At 44.6% G+C, this 21,084-nt stretch overlaps 1 protein-coding gene across 2 annotated transcripts in view; it reads left to right on the top strand.

Annotated features, from left to right (window-relative positions):
* FBLN2 (fibulin 2) overlaps positions 1-7,568 on the top strand; it is a 117,875-nt gene extending 110,307 nt beyond the window's left edge. For both annotated transcript variants that reach the window (XM_075096680.1, XM_075096679.1), the window contains exons 16-17: positions 4,395-4,518; positions 5,563-7,568. In XM_075096680.1, the coding sequence (XP_074952781.1) occupies positions 4,395-4,518; positions 5,563-5,920 (482 nt within the window). In that variant the 3' untranslated portion in view covers positions 5,921-7,568. The remainder of the gene's footprint in view (positions 1-4,394; positions 4,519-5,562) is intronic.
* Positions 7,569-21,084: the final 13,516 nt, after the last annotated feature.

The following is a 21,084-nucleotide window of genomic DNA, read 5'->3' as shown; positions in this document are numbered from 1 at the left end:
TATCCCCTGTTCTCCATGACTTCTCAAAGATTATGGAGAGTGGCCTTGCGATGACATCAGCAAGCTCTCTCAACACCCTCGGATGGATGTCGTCAGGGCCCATTGATTTGTGGGGCTCAAGCTCCTGTAGTAATTCATATACTAACTCTTCCTTCACCAATGGTGGGTCGGTGTTTGGATCAATTGGCAATTTTGTTCCCAAAGCCTGGGACCCTACAGTGCTGGTAAAGAGAGAGGTGAAGAAGGTGTTGAGGGCCTCTGCCTTTTCTGCATCACTGGTGATTGATTCTCCTTTTCCATTTAACAGTGGGCCTGTTTTCCTTGTTTTTCTGCTTATGGTTGACATGTCTGAAGAACCCTTTCTTGTTATTTTTTATGTCTAGAGCCAGTTTCATTTTGAGTTGGGCTTTTGCTTTTGTAACTGCATCTCTGCACACTCTGGCAATGCCCTTGTAGTTCTTGGCGGGTAATCCTCCACTTTTCCATCTCTGCTATGCTTCCCTTCTGGATTTGAGGAGACCCAGGAGGTCATGGTTGAGCTATGGGGGCCTCTTGCTCCACTTACTTCCCTTTTTTTTGTAGGGGATAAATTGGCTTTGTGCTTCCAATAGAGAGTTCTTGAAGAATTCCCAGCACTCATTGGCTCCTTTGTCTTCCATGGAAGCCTCCCACCAAATCCCACCCAACTGAGCCCTGAGTGAATTGAAGTTTGCTCTTCTAAAAACCAGAACCCTTGTCTTAGAGCTGACCTTCAGCACACTCAGCAGGATCCCCAACTCCACAATATTGTGATCACTGCAGCCAAGGCTATCACTAACCGAGATACTACAAAGCAGGCTTTCTCAGTTTGTGAATAGCAAGTCCAGCAGCGCCTCCTTCCTGGTCGGCACGTCTTGCATTTGTATCAGGAAACAGTCCTCTATGCATTCCAGGAACTTTGTGGATGACATGTGAGCTGCTGTAGTGTTCTTCCAGCAGAACAACATGGTTATGTATCTTCTATGCTTAAATTATCTTCTCAGTGGTAATGGCAGTGAATTTACACTGTGAAAGTCATGAAAGGCATGAGCATACTTGATCTTGACTTTGGAGCAGACAAACAGACTAAATGAAAAAATCTTTTTAAAAGATTTTAAAAGGTTTTTGGTTTGGGTTTTTTATTTTTTTTCTCATGTGCTTTTAAGTATGAATGCAGCTATACCTGTGTGCATTTCAATTCATATGTAAAAGTCACCTTTGGAAAATTGCAGCGATAACTCTCCTCAGGCTTTGTTTGGGTTTTTTTTGGTTTTTTTTTTCCTGCTAACTTTGAACACTGGTATGTTAGTTGCCAACCCTGCCAGCAGTGAGATTTGAGCTGAGGATGTCGTCCAGAGTTAATAGTATGAGTCACTGCGTTCATTGGCCAGCGCAGCTCTCCCAAGCAGGAGGCACCCAGAATGCTCCAGGCACTGGAGATGGAGGAAGAAGGTTTGCCACACAGACCTATGGGTCGCACTTGCATTGTTTGTGTCATGTGAAGTCCTCCCTGTATGCTCACCCTGTGTGGAGAGGGTTCCTATTGTATAGGCCAGCCCTGCTAAGTGAACTATACAATAAGACTTGGAAAAACTTGTTGAAGGACCTATGCAACCTGGTACATGCACCCTCCTTAGAGGTTGAAGTTGGTCTACTTGCAAAACTCACTGCATGTGTGGCAGCTCTGTGCATGGTTGGGTAAGCTGACATTTTGTTGGGTGCTGGCAGTAACCCCTGGGTACATGCCATTTTTTGAGCTCTGCAAGTGTGTAGTTACAAGTTTGGGCAGCCTTATATATTGAGGTCTCTCTGAAAACATGGTCAGAGAACCAGTCTTAATTGATGGCAGCTGGACTAAACTCAAGATTATATTGGTTTCCACCAGCTGAAGATATGGCCCCAGTTGATCATCATCTGAACAGTTCTTAAGAGCTACTACTGATGGTACATTCTGCGTACCCTTTTTTTCAAACAGATGCGTTGTATCTCATGTAATAGCATCTCAACATATGGATCTTTTTGGAGAAACTGCCTATGGTATTTTGCAGAAGAGCCAAACTGGTGAAGTGATTGCTTTCATGACAATGATTGCAATATGGAAGAAATTTTCTTTTCACCTAGGGGCACTGCCGAGAATCATCAAGGGATTTAATTTACTTTACTTCTCTCCTACTTCCTATTGTATACTTTTGCAAGACTTTTAAACCAGTGTATGAGATCAGTTCTCATCCCAGGGAAAGGGAGAGAGCGGGAGGTTATAGTTTTATTCTAAAAGTCTCTCTCCTCTGTGACAATTGGCAGAACTGCAGGGCCCTGCACAGTCCATGTGGTTTGTCTGTTAGCATTTATTTCATTTTAAAGCCTCCGTGCATTGTCTAGACATATGGGAGTACACAATGTGACTGTGGGATCTTTGCCAATATTTTCTGCTCAAGCTGGATCCTTACTATTGCATCTGGTTTTCAGCGTTTTAAGGTCCATGGCTTGGGCTTGTGCATATGTATTATTTAGGTAACCATGTTTATGCTCTAGGCCATTAAGTGTCTCTGAGCTTTAAATGTTCTTTTTTGTCTTCTGCAACATTACTTCTCATTATAGGGAGAAGTTCCCATATTTCCTAATAGTCAGTCTGGTGAAGCTTACATCTCCTGGGTCATGCAGTTGTACAGCAGTGGATACTTCGCTATGTATGTGCCCCCTGCTTTAATGGAAGACAAACTTTCATGCATAGAAAAATTCTTCCCCTGGCATAGCCCAACTTTCTCATTTCTCAAAAAGTCAGTGAGGAGGTCCTGTTGGTTTTTAACATGGGTTGGTTATATTCTGATGGGATTTATTTATTCCTTCTGTCACAGTAGGCTGCAAATGGCAGGCATAGAGTGTCCCTCCATCCATTATGTGTATTTGTTCTGGGGAAGGGAAGGCCTCCCAGCAGACTAGGTAATGGGGGAATATTTCTTTGCTTGGGTTATGTGGACATTTTACAGCCTTGACCATGATCATTGCTATCACATGCATTATGCAGTATATAAGGGATTTATTACAGTGGCCACCTTTCATCAAGGACTGTCCCTTGTACTCCAGTGCTCGCACACGGTGTCTACACCACATACAAGTCTGTGCACATGCTCTGCTGTTTGAAACCTGTTAGATGCCTCCCCCAGCTATTGAGCTTATCAGATATGCACTGTGCTCACGTGCTGAACAGCTTGTTTAGAAACACCATACTTGATATTAGGCTAGCTCTAAGCATGAAACTGTGGTTCAGGGAGTATCAGTGACCTGTGAAGCTGTAAAAATTGGCCTGTCACTTTCAGGAAACTATTTTAAAACTATCTTCAATCAGAACAGCTGTGGAAAGCTTACACTGCAGCTGAGGGGATTGGCTGGTCTGCGAAGTTTAGGGTTCCGCTTCCTTAGGCTACTGCTATCTGGGGTTTTTTTTTGTGTTCGTTTGGGGTTTTTTTTGTGGTGTTTTGTTTTTTTTTTTTAAATTTTCTTTCCGTTCAACCTAGCTTATAATACTACTTACATCTCTGACATCTCAGGAGCAAGGGGGAATCTGACAACACAGGCGACTTTGTCTAGATGTTCATGTTTGTTTTGAACCTTGAATGTTTGTTTCATTGCAGTGGAAAGTGGCAAGACAGGAGGATCTTGGGTTTTGACAACTTTTTTTCTTTCTCATGTTTGTTCTCCACTGGAAGTTAAACCCTGTGTTGCATCAGATGTGTTTGGAATGAGAATAACTAGGTTCACAGGAGTGTGCAGATGTTTGCAAAATACAGAAAGAAACAAACTTTCCCTGCAGAAGGCCAGCCGTGGCCATGCACTGGGTGGCTGCAACTGGCCACAGTTTCTGCCAAGCAGGGGAAAGACTATCAAACAGCATGAAAAGGATCATAAGCTGTTTGTAGGGAAGAGTGGGCTCCTGTGTTCATGCACATACTGCTGAGTGGTACTGTCATCTCTTATTAACTCATAATGTCAAGGAAGGAATTTTTTTTCTGCAGAAGACAAGAATTTTAGCAGAATTAGAATCAATGTGATTTACCCTGTCACCCCAAATGCCAGCAAGTGTCTGTGCACAGAGATGAACCTGACACACTTCACCTGAATGTACATTTCACACCCCAGGTGGTTCCACTGGGGTTCCCACAGTCCTGGTCTGCATGCAGCAGGCACAGGTATTGGAGAGGTAACACATAACAACTGAGCGGTGACGAAAGGATCCCTCAGCTTGCAGAACCAAACCCTCAGACTCCTCTTCCTTCTCATGCACACAGAGTCTCATATGCATATTACAGCCCATAAATTGTGATTGCTTCTTATTTTTGACCTTAGCATGTCTTTTTCCTTGTGTTTCTTCTTGTCAGATATCGATGAATGTGCAATAGGAACCCATAACTGTTCAGCTGCAGAGACTTGCTATAACGTCCAGGGCAGCTTCCGCTGCCTGTCCTTTGAGTGCCCTTCCAACTACAGGAAAGTATCTGACATGTAAGTATTGCCACTGCAACAAAGCAAGCAGCCCAGTCCAGTGGCTGTGGATGTTACATAGTGCTTAAGTTTGCGGGCGGGTGTAAGTGCTCAGAGCTCTAAGATGATTCTTCAGTACCTGGAGCACATAAACTTTCCCCATACAGTTTCTGTCCCTTTTTGCCTCTTTCTTCTTCCAAACCCTAGGGAAGCCCCCATTTGCCCTCCAACTGCTGCTATAACAGCGAGTCATCAGAGCTTGCAGCTCTACTTGCTGCAGCTCTAAAAGGGCTCTGTTTATAATTAAGTTTTAAAGAAGTAAGATCTATGCTGCCTATGTCATTGCAGTAGCTGCCAGGCTGCTCAGTGCACCATTTTGCAGTGGTTTTGGGGCTCCCTGTTTAATATTTAGATTGCACTTCCTCAGAGAGTGGTGAAATGTTGAAGGGGAGCAGGATAATGAGCTTGCCAGGCTACAGGGTTCTGGGAATGGCACACACCTACAGCTCCTAGCTCCTCACCAGTGGAGGTATGGGACCCCCAGAATCTGCCTTAGCCATTTCCTGCCTTCATGGCTGCCAGTGCTTTGGGAAGCTGTAGTTAGTTGCTTATGACTTAAAACATATTTTTTCTGCCTTATAGAATGGAGCAGCTTTGCAAGTTGAGGAGCTTATTTCCTGTTGCCATGTTTTAGCTACCTTTTAAAGTGTTTTTGTTCTTATTTTTTTGGAGCACTGTCCCAGGCTTGTGCTGTCAGTGATGAATCACAGACTCCTCTTCCAAGCTCTGTGCTGCTTGCAGTATGACGCTGGCTCTCTCCTCATTGGGGAGCTTCCCAACACAGCTCCTCACGTTCATGATCTTTTTCTTGCACTGTTGTACTCTGACAATTATATCACTTGCAAATGCTTTACAGGCACTGCAGAAGCAGAACAAGCAGCTGGTAATTACAAAGCTGAAGACTGGGACTTCTGTTTGTCTAATACTTTTGCAATATTCTGAAATACATGTATTTTTACCTTCTATTACATAGATACTGAATGTGCTTCATTTCTCATCTCTTAGGAGGTGTGAACGAATCAGTTGTTTTAATTATCTGGACTGCCAAAATACCCCGGTGCGCATTACCTATTACCAGCTGAACTTCCAAACCAATATCATGGTCCCAGCTCATATTTTCCGTATTGGACCATCGCCCGCCTATGCTGGAGACAACATAATCCTTACTATTAACAAGGGAAATGAAGAAAACTACTTCAGCACTCGAAGGCTGAACTCATACACAGGCATTGTCTATCTTCAGCGTCAAGTGAAAGAGCCTAAAGACTTTTTGTTAGATGTTGAAATGAAACTGTGGCGTCAGGGAACATACACTACTTTTCTTGCCAAAATTTACATTTTCATCACAGCTCATGCGTACTGAAGCATGTATTGACATTGGATTTTATTGGTGCTATGCTCTTTAACTGTTCTACCAAAGCTTAATAGCGTTGAACTGGCATATAATATATCTAGCCTTCATATTATTTTTCTATCATTGCTTTAAACTTTTTTATTGGTTGTGTAAATTAAGTTAATTTTTATCTTTTTTTTTTTTTTTTTAAAATGCAATTCTTTACATCATCATTTGACAATGAATGGAGGAAGGGTTAGAAAGGCAGTACATACACTGTGTTAAATGCTGAAACCTTTCCTTGGAAATTATTTTTATGTCTAGCCACATCTGCAGGGTATTGCACTAGAGAGGAAAGATGTTCACTTGGAACTATTGGTTTTTGCCACTAAGGGAAAAAACCTTGGGCAATTTCTCTTTATTACACAAACTTATGGTTTGGCTTAGCCACTGACTTCACTGAGGTTTCTCTGTCTTGAGATGCTGCGTTGAAGGCGGTGTGTGTACGCTGACGGCTAGCTCACCTCGTATTACTGGTTTACTTTCCTCCTTCCAACTTTCATAATATGTTGCCTAAAAATATATATAAATAAAACTCCTCCAGTGAAAAAGCTTATGAATGAGTCTTGCTTTAGTAGGACTACTCATATGCTGAATATTTGCAGGGCCAAGGCCTTAAGAGAATGTCATGCTTTAAGGTAAAAGGTCACATTGCCATTTTTAGTAGTTGTCTTTGTGGGTGCTGGGATTCCTCTTTATACAGGTAACTGTAGAAAGGTAACTATAAGTGCAGATTAAGATGCTTTATAATTCTTAAAGGAATGTCCAAGAGGAAACATGGAATTAATGAAATAATCAATTACTGCTTCTTATTTTAAAGCTTGGGTGTGCCACTGAGGAATCACTTGTAATTTTAAATAAACAAAAAGGGGAGTTGCTTCTGTTCTTCAGGAAAATTACTTCAACTGTGTTACTAAATGACACAGAGGAAAATGCTAGTTAAATTGGCAGTTTGTATTATGCCATTTAGAAAATAGAACCACCAAAGTTTTGAGCTAGGTTTCCTCTAGTTCTACAGGAAACTGGATGAGGTCCAAAGTTGAAGGCCAGATGTGGCAAAGCATAGTATAGTTGAAGTATTTGTTAGAATTTAGGAATTAATATCAGAACTTCTTTATGGGCTGTTTTTCTTCCTCCCCAAAAAGCAGAAAGGCTCCAGTGTTGAAATTTTCTGAGCTTCCTTTGTTCCAGCATATAATTACTCTTCAAAATGTTTTAAAGGAAAAACATAACTACAATATATTAATGTTTACTACTCTGCAGTTTTAATAGTCATAGAATCATAGAATTTGAGTTGAAAGGGACCTTATTATTTTGCCAAGAAAGGTTGGACCAGACGATCCTTATAATCTGTTCTTTTCTACAGTCAATGTTATTTTGACCAGTGTGTACACACAAAAAAAAGAAATAAAATCTTATGGCTTTTTATGCCATAATCACAGTTTTATTATATTGTAAAATATTTGTTTGATCTGCATCTTAAAATCTTGTAAACACCATCTGTATGGTGAGAGTGGCAATGTTTTATATTCGCTATATCCCAAGGCCAGTTTCACTTCTTAATTCACATCTTTAATTTGAACTGTCTTATCAATAATAAAGTGCAAATCTCTCTGTATCTGGTATTATAAAGACCCATTAACAGGAAAACTATTCCCCAGCTGTAAAAAATGGGATATCTCTGAGTTTGCATTCATCAAACTTTTCTTTGTTTTTTCTGCAAAAATAATTTTGTAAAAGTGCTTTTCTTCCATCCATCTTTTGTTTTCCATAGTTAACAGTTTCATAAGCATTTAGTAGGGAAGTGCCAACTGAGAAACACATGTTTATGCAATTTGTCATTTCAATTAATGCATATCTTACAGCTACAGGCCTGGCAAGATGAAGAACAGCAATGGGTAGGAGAGCCTTTCAGATCCATTATGCAGTATACATGTTAAGTGGTGATACATTTCTCCATGCTCCAGTGGGGCTCATCAAAAGTCACTGAAATCCAGAGTTTTCCAACAGTATTAGTATTTGATTGAGCGTAAATGATATTCAAGCCTCGACAGTCTTTCTTGTCAGAGAACAAACAGACAAGCCATTTGTTACTTGGAGACCTTTTGCTGACTAAACCCAGCTGTAGTCAATCATAATAAGGATCTGGCAGTTTGTAACACCACCTTTCATTTTCTAGACAGGTAATTGATGAAGAAAGTTTTAGGAAAGGCTTTGCATACTAATATAAGAAAAATGCTATGTTATAAAAAAACATGTCTTCATCAGCTCTGTGTCCAGTAGGCATTCAAAAAGGTGAAAAATAGTTGCTCAGTGCAACTGGTCAAAGCAAAGGCTTACAATAGGTAATTTCACATTCTTCTGTTCCCAAAATAACCAGAGGAGTCTTTTACCTCTTACCAACCCAAGGCATATGCCCTGTCAGTGTTAGTAGGAACTGCAATGCAGGGACAGTTAGCACTACATCCTTTGCTTTTTCTTAGGACAGTGCTCATGACTGAACTTGAACAGACATGTACACCAAAGATCTCTGACCGGCGAGGGTGTGCTTTCATTGGGTCACAATGGCTTTGGACTGGAGTTTTAGTCTCCTTCAACTGGTGTATCTCCTAGAAGGTCCAGTTCCCATCTTTGGTAATGCTCCTTCTGCTTAATTTGCCTGGGTAACCTAGATAGAGATGATAATCCACATACACAAGAGAGATCTCAGTGAAAAGAGTTCAGGTCTGGACTGTACCTTTATGGCCTCTTATGCTTTCTGAAAACAACTTTCCTGAATTCTCTCTTGAACAGCTGTATTTCTAACAAGTGAGTTAAGTAGCTTTTATTTATTCTCTTGGCTTCTTTGTGCTCCCTCCCTCTTGCCTGATTGAGGTGAATTAAGAACAGCTAATCAAGATCTATGCAAACTGATAAATTAATGAGGAAGACAACAGCTGCAAACGTAATAAAGAATTATAGTGACTTGGGCATATGATTATATATATGTAAAAACACAGATTATTAGTATGTTCCCAAAATTGGAAATGGCCTTTATCTGACCTGTCTGAACAGTGCATGTTCTGCTTAGCTTTGCAGGTTACTTACTGTGCCTTTATATGAAATCTGACCTCTCTGTACTTGTCTGTTGTATTCCCTGGGAGATCCAGTGATCCCAGAGACTAAGGAAGATCAAATGTGTCATTGGAAGGAAGAAGAAATGAAAATCTCTGTATTTGCTGGAAATTTGAATGGGTCTATTACAGAATGAAACAACAGGGTTTTTTTTGACTGGGATTTACATAACATATAGTTGAAATAGCAGTAGATGGGTGAGAAAGGTGTTTTTACCTAATATTTTTAACTGTTCCCTTTCTGCACCAGGAAGGAAGTATTTTACAGTTTCTTTGTATGTAAAAAATACTTGTATGTGGATTCCTACAGGTGCTGACTAGTCTGTGCTAGAATTCCTCCATGAGCCTGATGTGGAAAAATGGCAACTGATTGCTCAGCTTGGGTGTTGTTCCTTCTCCTCACATAGAGGACCAGAGCACAGCTCACCCATCACAGAAGAGTAAGCTGTTAATTGTAATGGGCAAAAATTCTTACATTAGCTCTAAGATCCCACAAACAGAACTTCATTCACTTTTATTTTTCTTCTCCTTTAGATCAGTTATTCCTCAGTCTAGTGATTTACGACAGAAGCAGATTTCAAACTTCTGGATTTTACAATTTGGATCATCCTTTGAGGTTAAACCAGTGAGAAGGGACATACTACAATAATGGCTTTAACATCAGATCGTAAGACAGTCTCTTCTGCAAAGGTCCTCTATCAGCACAAGCATTGGTATTTCAGACAGTAGGGGAAAAGCTGAGCTACCTGCCTCCTCACACCTCTTCCCTTAAGAGGGTTTGCTCTAGGAGGCTGCTCCCTTGCAAACACACTTCACCAGAGAAAGCTGCCCAGAAGTGCTCCTGCCTCCCAGTGAGGGGGAACATGCAGTGCGCTGCCCTCCCATGGACTCTGCTTCAGCCCTGGGGAGCGGGGGATGTTACAAAGCTAACAGGCTGCCTCCTTGTCTCCCAGCTGGTAGGGCTTTGCAGATGCTCAGCACCTGGCACCACTCAGCTTCTCAGTAGAGCTGGGCCCCTGGTGAGGGGCTGTTTCTCCTCTGCACCTGCTGGTTCACTGCTTGTGTTTGCACCTTTGCTCACTTGCCTAGCCTTGGGGCTGTAGGTCATGTCTGTCATGGCTGTCATGTCTGAAAAATGCTGCTCTTCACAGTCCAGCCAGAAGCAAGAGTGCTGAAAACTGCATGCACAAGACAGAAAGCAATGGAGAACAGAATAAAACAACAATGGAGTTGGATTTTGCTGTTCTCTGGTACTGTGATAGGCAGTTACGGTGCTGAATTTGGGTTTTTCTGTGGGTCCTGGGGATAAAGTCTTGAGTATGTGATTAAAATTGGTGCCCTTTGTGGGTGGGTAAGTTTTGTACTTCGCCTCAGACCTCTGCAGGGTGAGGAGTTGCTTTCATCCGGTTTGCAGGATACAGGGAATCTGTTGCACAGTCTTTGTCTCCCTCCTTCTTCTCTATAGCTCACGTGAGAGGCCCTGGCTGGTTTTCCCCATTATTTTTTCTTTTTTTCCTTCATTCTTCCATTGCTCCCATCCAAGCCAGGAGAAAGAGAAAGTTCCAGTGGGGCAGAATTAGGATTCTTGAGTAAAAATAGATTTTGAGGTTAAATAAAAAATATCTTCTCACTTTCAGTGTTCTCTGCAACACAAAGATATTCATTTTGAAGTGGCTATTGAAAAACAGGATTTAATTATATCCAGTTTCAGTGATGTGAAACTGAAGTCACAAACTTAGGTCTTTTGTCTTAAACACAATTCTTCATCTTGCATGTTCTCTATAAATAGCAATGTGTAGCACTATTCCAGAGTTTTGGAGCCCTTTAGATAAGCTTCACCCTTCAAGGGCTCCTGCCTGATGTGCTGCTGGAGGAGCTGGCTGGCAGCAGCAGGCCAGCTCAGTGTCCGTCCTTGTCTTGAGGCTGCCCCGCAGGCTCTCCTCATTGCTGCTGGCAGTGTGGGAAGAATGGATTCTTCCAGCTGCACCCCAATGCAGTGGCTTGGTCATCCCAGGGGGCTTTTTCAGGGAAATAGTGACATTCACTTCCTGTAAGCTGAGGCTACCATTATGGTAGGGCTAAAAATTGTAACATCTGCTGTGGATTTTCCTTTTTTAGCTGGGATTGGAGAGGAAGAGGATGCCATTGTCGTGCCCTACATACTGTGAAGGGGTGGATAGAAGGAGATCCTTTGTACATTAACGAGTGTTCTGCATGGTAGTCAAGAATTGTGCTAACTGCATGAATTCACAGCAGGATGTTTTAATTGCTTGGAGCTTGGGATGTTGTAATGGTAATGGTGGGCTGGAAGAATTGAACTGGTGATGCAGGGCTAGTGGTAGCTGCTATGGCAAAAAGGGCAATCTGATCTAACAGAGACCAGCCAATGGGAAAGTAATGCTGGATTCACCCCAGGCAAAGAATTGGTCTCAGGTGAGATACCCTTTACTTACAAGTGACCTAGGGCTAGGTTAGTCAATATACAATGTATGAGAAGGCAGAGGGAAGTTAGTTCTGTCCAGGGTTTGTAGAGTTTTTTTTCACTTTGTTTCACTCAGATCTCACAGAGGAATACCAAGCTTCTGAAGAGAAACTCAGATTATGGAAAGGGCCATCTGAAAGGAGTCAGAGTTGAACAAATTTTTCCCAATAGAACAAGTGATGAATGCTATCCTTGGGGGGGAAAAGATCTAAAATCTGATTTAATTTTGGAATAACAGCCAAACATGCAGAGTACTAAACACTTCTCTGTGCCACTATTTCTAGCCAGCAATTATGAAACGGTAACACCAGTTGATCCAATTTAAGGAAAATACATCCAAAATGCAGACATAAACTCCTTGAGAGAATTTGAGGGTGGAGATGCCTTTCTCTCTGTCAATGAAGGTGCCTTACAGCAACACAGACCTCACTAGGCTGCACTATAGAGAGGGTTTTTATTCACTTTGATTACAGAATTGCTGGTTGTAGGCAGATACACCATAGAATAGGATAGATCCCCACCCCCCGCATTGATAACCAGGAGAAAAATGTATGTGAGATACTTTCTGTATGAGGAAAAAAAATTATAATCTTTAACGAAGTACATTTGAAGTGGACCATTGCCTTTTTTGGAGTTTGAATAAACTATGTAAACTAGTGAAACAGGACTGATAAACACAAAGTGCTCTTTTGAAGGTAACTCATCATGACAAAAAGTTTGGCTTTTGCTGGTTGATGATAAAGTGAACACTCTGACCAATGGATAAAGATCATAGTAGTGAGAAGGTCTTGATGTGGCTGGGAGACCAAACAGGCCATTTCCTGTTATATATATATATAACCGTGGCTGGAATATCAAATGCATGCAGCTCTCACAACCTTGAAAGTGGAGGAGATGCTCACTGACCTCCTAGTGCTGGGATGGTAGAGCCCAACTCCCAAACTCATGTCAGGGTAGATAGGAATATGCTTTCCTATGCTGGCATTGGAAATTTTGAGTGTCCTGTAGCTGAGATGGAGCAGCTTGTATCACGCAGGTGCTGGAGCCACTGAAATGTAAAATTATCATTTTCTTCTCTTATGGATGTTCTTCACAGTAGTTTTATAAGAGTAATCCCAGTTAATCTTAGGTGTTGCAGAGGTCTGTTACAGTTAATCCTGTTATCTTTCAGTTGCACCTTGGAGAAATAGCTTTCACATTGACCAGCAGTATTTTAGACAGAGTTTCGGGTTGACTAATGTAAAAGTGTAATTCTGGAGTAATGATATAATACAGTGTAGAATTGCTACTATGAGTAGAGGAAGGACTGTGCCTGTGCTGGTTTTGGCTGAGAAGGGGTTAATTCTCCTCACTGTGGGGGTCGGCTACCTTTCCAGCTTCGCGCGCTCTGCCGCGTGGCGTGGCAGGGGGGGCTGGGAGGGGCAGGGCCATGGTGGGGGCGGCTGACCCCGACTGGCCAATGGCAGGTTCATTCCATACCATGTGACACCATGGCCAGTATATTGAGGGCGGGCAGTGGCAGCGCGGAGGCGGCGCGGCGTCGGGTCGGCGGGCGGCGAGCGGCTGCGGCACGTGCGGTTTGTTTCGGCGGTTCGTTCCCCCTCTCCCCTCCCTTCCCTTCCCCCCTCCCCCGGGGCTTTGCGCCTCTCGTTGTTCTCCTTTACATTGCATTTCTACTGTTGTTTCTTTTAATTTTAATTATTAAACTGTTCTTATCCCAACCCACGAGCGTTACCCTTCTGATTCTCTCCCCCATCTACCGGTGGGGGAGTGAGCGAGCGACTGTGTGGGGCTGAGCTGCCGCTAAACCACAACAGTCCTTTTGGCGCCCAACGTGGGGCTCAAGGGTTGGAGATAACAACAGCTGCTGGTCACAGCACCATGTTGTCCTTTTTGCAGTTGGTGTTAAAAATCGGTGTTGGTTGTTTGAGTCTGCTGTGTTCTGCTGTGATTAGTAATGTTTTGCCTACAAGATTTGTTATACAAACACTCGTTTTCAGCTTTATCTGGTATTTGGGGTTTTTGCTGAAACCGTTACTGTACTTCGGATACCACCTTGTTGAGGCAATTAGCAATTATACCTCCTCCTCTGAGAGGTTTTATATGGAGGAAATACAGAATAGTACCTTTGCAACTTTGTTCTATGATGTCTGTGTCTTTGTTACAACAACGTTTTTGTATCTTGAACATCCCTGGGTGGTTAAGGTGCACTTATTGTTAGTTTTTGGGCATGTTGTTTTGGTTTTGACTAAGCAACTTAAGAATATCACCCAGAAATCTGCCCCGAGGCTTGATAGTTACGAGTGGCAGGGCATGTGGGATAGCATGGGCAAATACCTAGGGCAGTGGGCACCCCCAGTGTTTTGGAGTTTCACTCCTGAACAAGTGCAGAATCCTAAAAAACTAGTAGAATATTTGGAGAAAGTATGTTGTTACTCTGGGAACTCCAGAGAGACACAGATAACTGCAACATGCTGGGGTCTGGCCCATGTGTACTGAGCCCTGCACAACAGTATTCAGTGCCCCCAGGGGGAAGAGAATGTCTCTGGATTGAAATGCAAAGTGACTGGCACTGTAGACAATCCAGCCCTGACAACAGGCACTGCAGCCACTCAAACCCCCACAACAAGCACCGGAGCTAGCTCAGAAAATAAACCCGTACCAGTATCAGTTGCCCCCATACACAAGACGAAATATTGGAAGCGGACATCAACTCGTTTAGAACAGGATGATGAAGAACCAGGGCCATCGCGGGGAGAGGAGGGAAGTAATAAATGAAATAGAGACCACCCGATCTCTGTCCTTAAGCGAGTTGCGAGATATGTGAAAAGATTATAGCCGTTGTTCAGGTGAGCACATTGTCACCTGGTTGCTCCGATGCTGGGATAATGGGGCCAGTAGCCTGGAACTAGAGGGAGAAGAAGCCAAACAACTGGGTTCCCTTTCTGGGGCAGGGGGCGTTGACAAAGCAATTGGAAAAAAACCACAAGCCCTCAGCCTCTGGAGGCGACTCCTGTCTGGAGTGAAGGAAAGGTATCCCTTTAAAGAAGATGTTACATATCGTCCAGGAAAATGGACAACTATGGAGAAAGGCATCCAGTATCTAGGGGAATTAGCTGTGTTTGAGGTGATTTATGGTGACCTGGATGATCAACGGTCATCCAAAGATCCAGATGAAGCCGAGTGCACACAACCCATGTGGCGGAAGTTTGTACGGAGCGCACCATCTTCGCATGCAAACTCATTGGCAGTGATGTCCTGGAAAGATGACGAGACACCAACGGTGGCAGAGGTGATAGATAGACTCCGGGATTACGACACAAATATCTCTTCCTCGCTTGTCTCTGCTGTGGAGAAACTATCCCAAGAGGTCCAGCAACTCAAAGAAGATCTGTCCTACTCCCCACCTCGACAGAGCAGTGTCTCAGCTGTTAGGAATAAGTGTCCTTTGGCTCAAAGAAGGGGATACACACCACGGGCCACCCTATGGTTCTACCTGTGTGACCATGGAGAGGACATGATGAGGTGGGATGGCAAGCCTACTTTGACCCTACAGGCACGAGTACATGAACTGCAAGGAAGAACAGTCACTCAGGGAGGCTCTTCCAGGAAAGCTGCGGCTCCAGTTTCCAGCGAGCAAGTCCCCAGACAAAGGAGTAGAAGCGCAGATTTTATTTCTAAGTGTAATAGAGGGACTCCTGATTCACATTTACAGGAAGTGAGTTGTGACTGCCATGATCAGGACTAGAGGGGCCCTGCCTCCAGCCAGGTGGAGGAAAGGGATAACCGGGCTTACTGGACTGTGTGGATCCGATGGCCTGGCACGTCCGACCCACAGGAGTATAAAGCTTTAGTGGACACCGGCGCACAGTGCACCTTAATGCCATCAAACTATATAGGGGCAGAACCCACCAGCATTGCTGGAGTGACAGGGGGATCTCAAGAGCTAACTGTATTGGAGGCCGAAGTGAGCCTAACTGGCAATGAGTGGCAGAAGCACCCCATTGTGACTGGCCCAGAGGCTCCGTGCATCCTTGGCATAGACTACCTCAGGAGAGGGTATTTCAAGGACCCAAAAGGTTACAAGTGGGCTTTTGGTGTAGCTGCCTTGGAGACGGAGGAAACTGAACAGCTGTCTACCTTGCCCGGTCTCTCAAAGGACCCTTCTGTGGTGGGGTTGCCGAAGGTCAAAGAACAACAGGTGCCAATCGCCACCACAACAGTGCACCGACGGCAATATCGCACCAACAGAGACTCTCTGATCCCCATCCATAAACTCATTCACCAACTGAGGAGCCAAGGAGTCATCAGTAAGACCCACTCACCCTTTAACAGTCCCACATGGCCAGTCCGGAAGTCTAATGGAGAGTGGAGACTAACAGTAGACTATCGTGGCCTGAATGAAGTCACTCCACCGTTGAGTGCTGCTGTGCCAGACATGCTAGAACTTCAATGCAAACTGGAGTCCAAGGCAGCCAAGTGGTATGCCACAGTTGATATTGCTAATGCATTCTTCTCAATCCCTCTGGCAGCAGAGTGCAGGCCACAGTTTGCTTTCACATGGAGGGGCGTCCAGTATACCTGGAATCGACTGCCCCAGGGGTGGAAACACAGTCCTACCATTTGCCATGGACTGATTCAGACTGTACTGGAACAGGGAGAAGCTCCAGAACACCTTCAATACATTGATGACATCATTGTGTGGGGCAATACAGCGGAAGAAGTTTTTGAGAAAGGTGAGAAAATAGTCCAAATCCTTCTGAAGGCTGGTTTTCCCATAAAACAAAGTAAAGTTAAGGGACCTGCACGAGAAATCCAGTTCTTAGGAATCAAATGGCAAGATGGTCGTCGTCAGATTCCAATGGATGTGATCAACAAAATAGCAGCCATGTCTCCACCAACTAGCAAAAAGGAAACACAAGCTTTCTTGGGCGTTGTGGGTTTTTGGAGAATGCATATTCCAAATTACAGTCTGATCGTGAGCCCTCTCTATCAAGTGACCCGGAAAAAGAATGATTTCAAATGGGGCCCTGAGCAACGACAAGCCTTTGAACAGATTAAACGAGAAATAGTCCATGCAGTAGCTCTTGGGCCAGTCCGGGCAGGACAAGATGTAAAAAATGTGCTCTACACTGCAGCTGGGGAGAATGGCCCTACCTGGAGCCTCTGGCAGAAAGCACCTGGGGAGACCCGGGGTCGACCCCTAGGGTTTTGGAGTCGGGGATACAGAGGGGCTGAAGCCCACTATATTCCAACTGAAAAAGAGATATTGGCAGTATATGAAGGGGTTCGAGCTGCTTCAGAAGTGGTTGGTACTGAAGCACAGTTGCTCCTGGCACCCCGACTGCCAGTGCTGGGCTGGATGTTCAAAGGAAACATCCCCTCTACACACCATGCAACTGATGCTACGTGGAGTAAATGGGTTGCACTGATCACCCAGCGGGCTCGAGTAGGAAACCCCAGTCGCCCAGGAATCTTGGAAGTGATTATGGACTGGCCAGAAGGCAAAGATTTTGGATTATCACCAGAGGAGGAGGTGACACGTGCTGAAGAAGCCCCACTGTATAACAAACTGCCAGAAGATGAGAAGCAATATGCCCTGTTCACTGATGGGTCCTGTCACCTTGTGGGAAAGCACCGGAGATGGAAGGCTGCTGTATGGAGTCCTACACGACAAGTAGCAGAAACTGCTGAAGGAGAAGGTGAATCGAGCCATTTTGCAGAGGTAAAGGTCATCCAGCTGGCCTTAGACATCGCTGAACGGGAAAAGTGGCCAGTGCTCTATCTCTATACTGACTCCTGGATGGTGGCAAATGCCTTGTGGGGCTGGCTACAGCAGTGGAAGCAAAGCAACTGGCAGCGCAGAGGCAAACCCATCTGGGCTGCCACATTGTGGCAAGATATTGCTGCCCGGGTAGAGAAACTGGTTGTAAAGGTACGGCATGTGGATGCTCACGTCCCCAAGAGTCGGGCCACTGAAGAACATCGAAACAACCAGCAGGTAGATCAGGCTGCCAAGATTGAAGTGGCTGAGGTGGATCTGGACTGGCAGCATAAGGGTGAACTATTTCTAGCTCGGTGGGCCCATGACACCTCAGGCCATCAAGGGAGAGATGCAACATACAGGTGGGCTTGTGATCGAGGGGTGGACTTGACCATGGATATTATTGCACAGGTTATCCATGAATGTGACACATGCGCTGCAATCAAGCAAGCGAAGCGGGTAAAGCCTCTGTGGTATGGGGGACGATGGCTGAAATATAAATATGGGGAGGCCTGGCAAATTGACTATATCACACTCCCACAGACCCGCCAAGGCAAGCGCCATGTGCTTACAATGGTAGAAACAACGACTGGCTGGCTGGAAACGTATCCTGTCCCCCACGCCACTGCCCGGAACACTATCCTGGGTCTTGAGAAACAAGTCCTGTGGCGACATGGCACCCCAGAGAGAACTGAGTCAGACAACGGGACTCATTTCCGAAATAGCCTCATAGACACCTGGGCCAAAGAGCACGGCATTGAGTGGGTGTATCACATCCCCTATCACGCACCAGCCTCTGGGAAAATTGAACGGTACAATGGACTGTTAAAAACGACACTGAGAGCAATGGGGGGTGGAACATTCAAGCACTGGGATACACATTTAGCAAAAGCCACGTGGTTAGTCAACACGAGGGGATCTGCCAACTGAGCTGGCCCTGCCCAGTCAGAAATCCTACATACTGTGGAAGGGGATAGAGTCCCTGTAGTGCACACAAAAAGTATGCTGGGCAAAACAGTCTGGGTTCTTCCTGCCTCCGGCAAAGGCAAACCCATTCGTGGGATTGCTTTTGCTCGAGGACCTGGGTGCACTTGGTGGGTGATGCGGGAGGATGGAGAAATCCGATGTGTGCCTCAAGGGGATTTGATTTTGGGTGAAAACAGTCAATGAACTGAATGGCACAATGTGAACTGCTATATAATACTGTGTGTCACCTCTGTGTTGTATCAATGATATCAGAGTACGAGCCTCCCAACCCATGGAAGATCAACTATGAAACAAGCCGTGCAGCAGTGATGGAACGATGACTGACTCAGTATGCAGCAACCCAACGCCACACACCATCTCTCCCACCCAGAAAGACTGATACAACAGATGGAGCCCAGAGTCATGGACTGGGTGAACTCAATGGACATTTTAATGGACATTTTACAGGGAAGATCCATGAACTAAGGGAATGATGTCTGTGTATTATGTTAAAGGATGGGAAGGGGAGGGGTGGTGGTTGGTACGGTTGTATTGCATCATATGGGACCTGGGCATGGTGTAAATGGTATGGAATAAGGGGTGGAGAATGTGCTGGTTTTGGCTGAGAAGGGGTTAATTCTCCTCACTGTGGGGGTCGGCTACCTTTCCAGCTTCCCGCGCTCTGCCGCGTGGCGTGGCAGGGGGGGCTGGGAGGGGCAGGGCCATGGTGGGGGCGGCTGACCCCGACTGGCCAATGGCAGGTTCATTCCATACCATGTGACACCATGGCCAATATATTGAGGGGGGGCAGTGGCAGCGCGGAGGCGGCGCGGCGTCGGGTCGGCGGGCGGCGAGCGGCTGCGGCACGTGCGGTTTGTTTCGGCGGTTCGTTCCCCCTCTCCCCTCCCTTCCCTTCCCCCCTCCCCCGGGGCTTTGCGCCTCTCGTTGTTCTCCTTTACATTGCATTTCTACTGTTGTTTCTTTTAATTTTAATTATTAAACTGTTCTTATCCCAACCCACGAGCGTTACCCTTCTGATTCTCTCCCCCATCTACCGGTGGGGGAGTGAGCGAGCGACTGTGTGGGGCTGAGCTGCCGCTAAACCACAACAGTGCCTTACCATTAGAGTAATTACTAGCTACATGTCATAATAACTGAACTTTACATTGTAGGTATTTGTCTAACTTAGGTTTAAGGCAAGTGTGCAATATTATACTACTGTATTGTAATGCTTAACATGATGTAAATGGGCACAAAGGTGCTGTGGTATTGATGAGAGCAAAAGATAGTCCTGCAATGACTCATGCTTAATTATCACTGCAGTTGGGAGGGCACAAGTTTGGAGTTTAGTCACGAAGTTTAGGGATTCCCAAAATGGCCATAACATTTACAACATTTGCAGACCAGGGGAGTCTGTAACAGGCGAGGTAAACTTTTGTAAACTTTTCCAGAGCAGACAGACTCTGCTGTATTTTCATAATATGAGCCAATGCTGCCCTGATACTATTCATGTAGGCAAGAGTCTGCACTCTCCATTTATACAAAAGTAAGAGTAATTGATGGAAGTAATCCCATTAACTGGGAAGTCTTGAGTACTCGACTGGGATTTGGAAGAGCTGGAGACTGTTCTGGGCTCTGTCCAAATGGATAACTGGGTGCAATGCAGTTGTGACGCTCATGGTTACAACATCTGTGCATCCTTGCATCCAGTGTAAGAATTATAAAATAAACCCTCTACTTCACCCTGTATGAGTATTTGTGGTTATATAGATATCGTTACCACATTAGAGGCTGGAATAAATCCTACTGACTGTTTGTTCCCTGCCACCCAAGGATCTCCCACACCAGAGATGGTGCTGGTGGCTGGAGGGTGTGAGGCTGAGTGTGATCTCAGATGTCACAAGCACACAGCTGTTGTGGGCTGTGCTATGTACCACTAGGCATCTTCTGCTAACTCAGGTAGCACTAAAAATCCCCAAAACAACCAACCAACAAAAACACCACCAACCTCAATAACCTTGAAAATAAGGGTTTCCTAAGAAAAATAATTAATTTTCTTAAGAAAGAGTTTTCTAGTTTCTCAACAGCTGTGGATGCAGAAGCTCGGTTAAAGTGAGTCGTCTAGGTGAAGACACAGCTTTATGTAATAATTTTTCTCCGGAGAGAGGAACAAAGGCATGTATGAATCTTTTAATGTCTGAATCACATCTGGAATACTCTGACATATATAATAATGAAGGCCATTTAAGAACATATTGCTCCATATAGGTACCTATACTATTGTTCAAAATATATCTTTCAGCTTGTAAATCAAACAATCAGAGGAGGGTGAAGGCCAGGCCTCCAGTTTGAAAGGACACTCAAAAGCTAACAGGCAGTATTAGTGCTGCCAGACTGCACCATGAGACTCCCCCGAGCTGTTCATCAGTCTTGTACCCTGTATGAAAAGGGCGTGTGGGAAATTTGGTTAGTGGTGGTTGAGCTTTCGGGGGTTATGTTTGATTGTTTAGTGGTTTGGATTGGTGAGCATCCAGAGATTGAGGTAGTGGGTGTTCACATCTCTGCCATAGGTACATTTTGTGGGTAATTTGCAGGTCACTTGGGCAGAGACTAAGTCCTTTGGCATGTGGTACAGAATTGCTTTTTATGTATAGTATTTACCTGCTCAGGACTGCAAAAGCCCCCATCAGCCCTGTTTCATAACTTTCCCATCCTTAGATATCCCTGGACTTTGCAGTGGTAAATTTGGTACCTTTAGCCCAGCAGCAATCTTCATCTCTCTCTTTTCTGAATTCCACTTGCAGCCTCT

Source organism: Phalacrocorax aristotelis, chromosome 6, assembly GCF_949628215.1.
Source record: "Phalacrocorax aristotelis chromosome 6, bGulAri2.1, whole genome shotgun sequence".
Lineage (NCBI taxonomy): Eukaryota > Metazoa > Chordata > Aves > Suliformes > Phalacrocoracidae > Phalacrocorax > Phalacrocorax aristotelis.
Note: the sequence above shows the minus strand (reverse complement) of the source record. Positions and strands in the feature narration are given on the sequence as shown.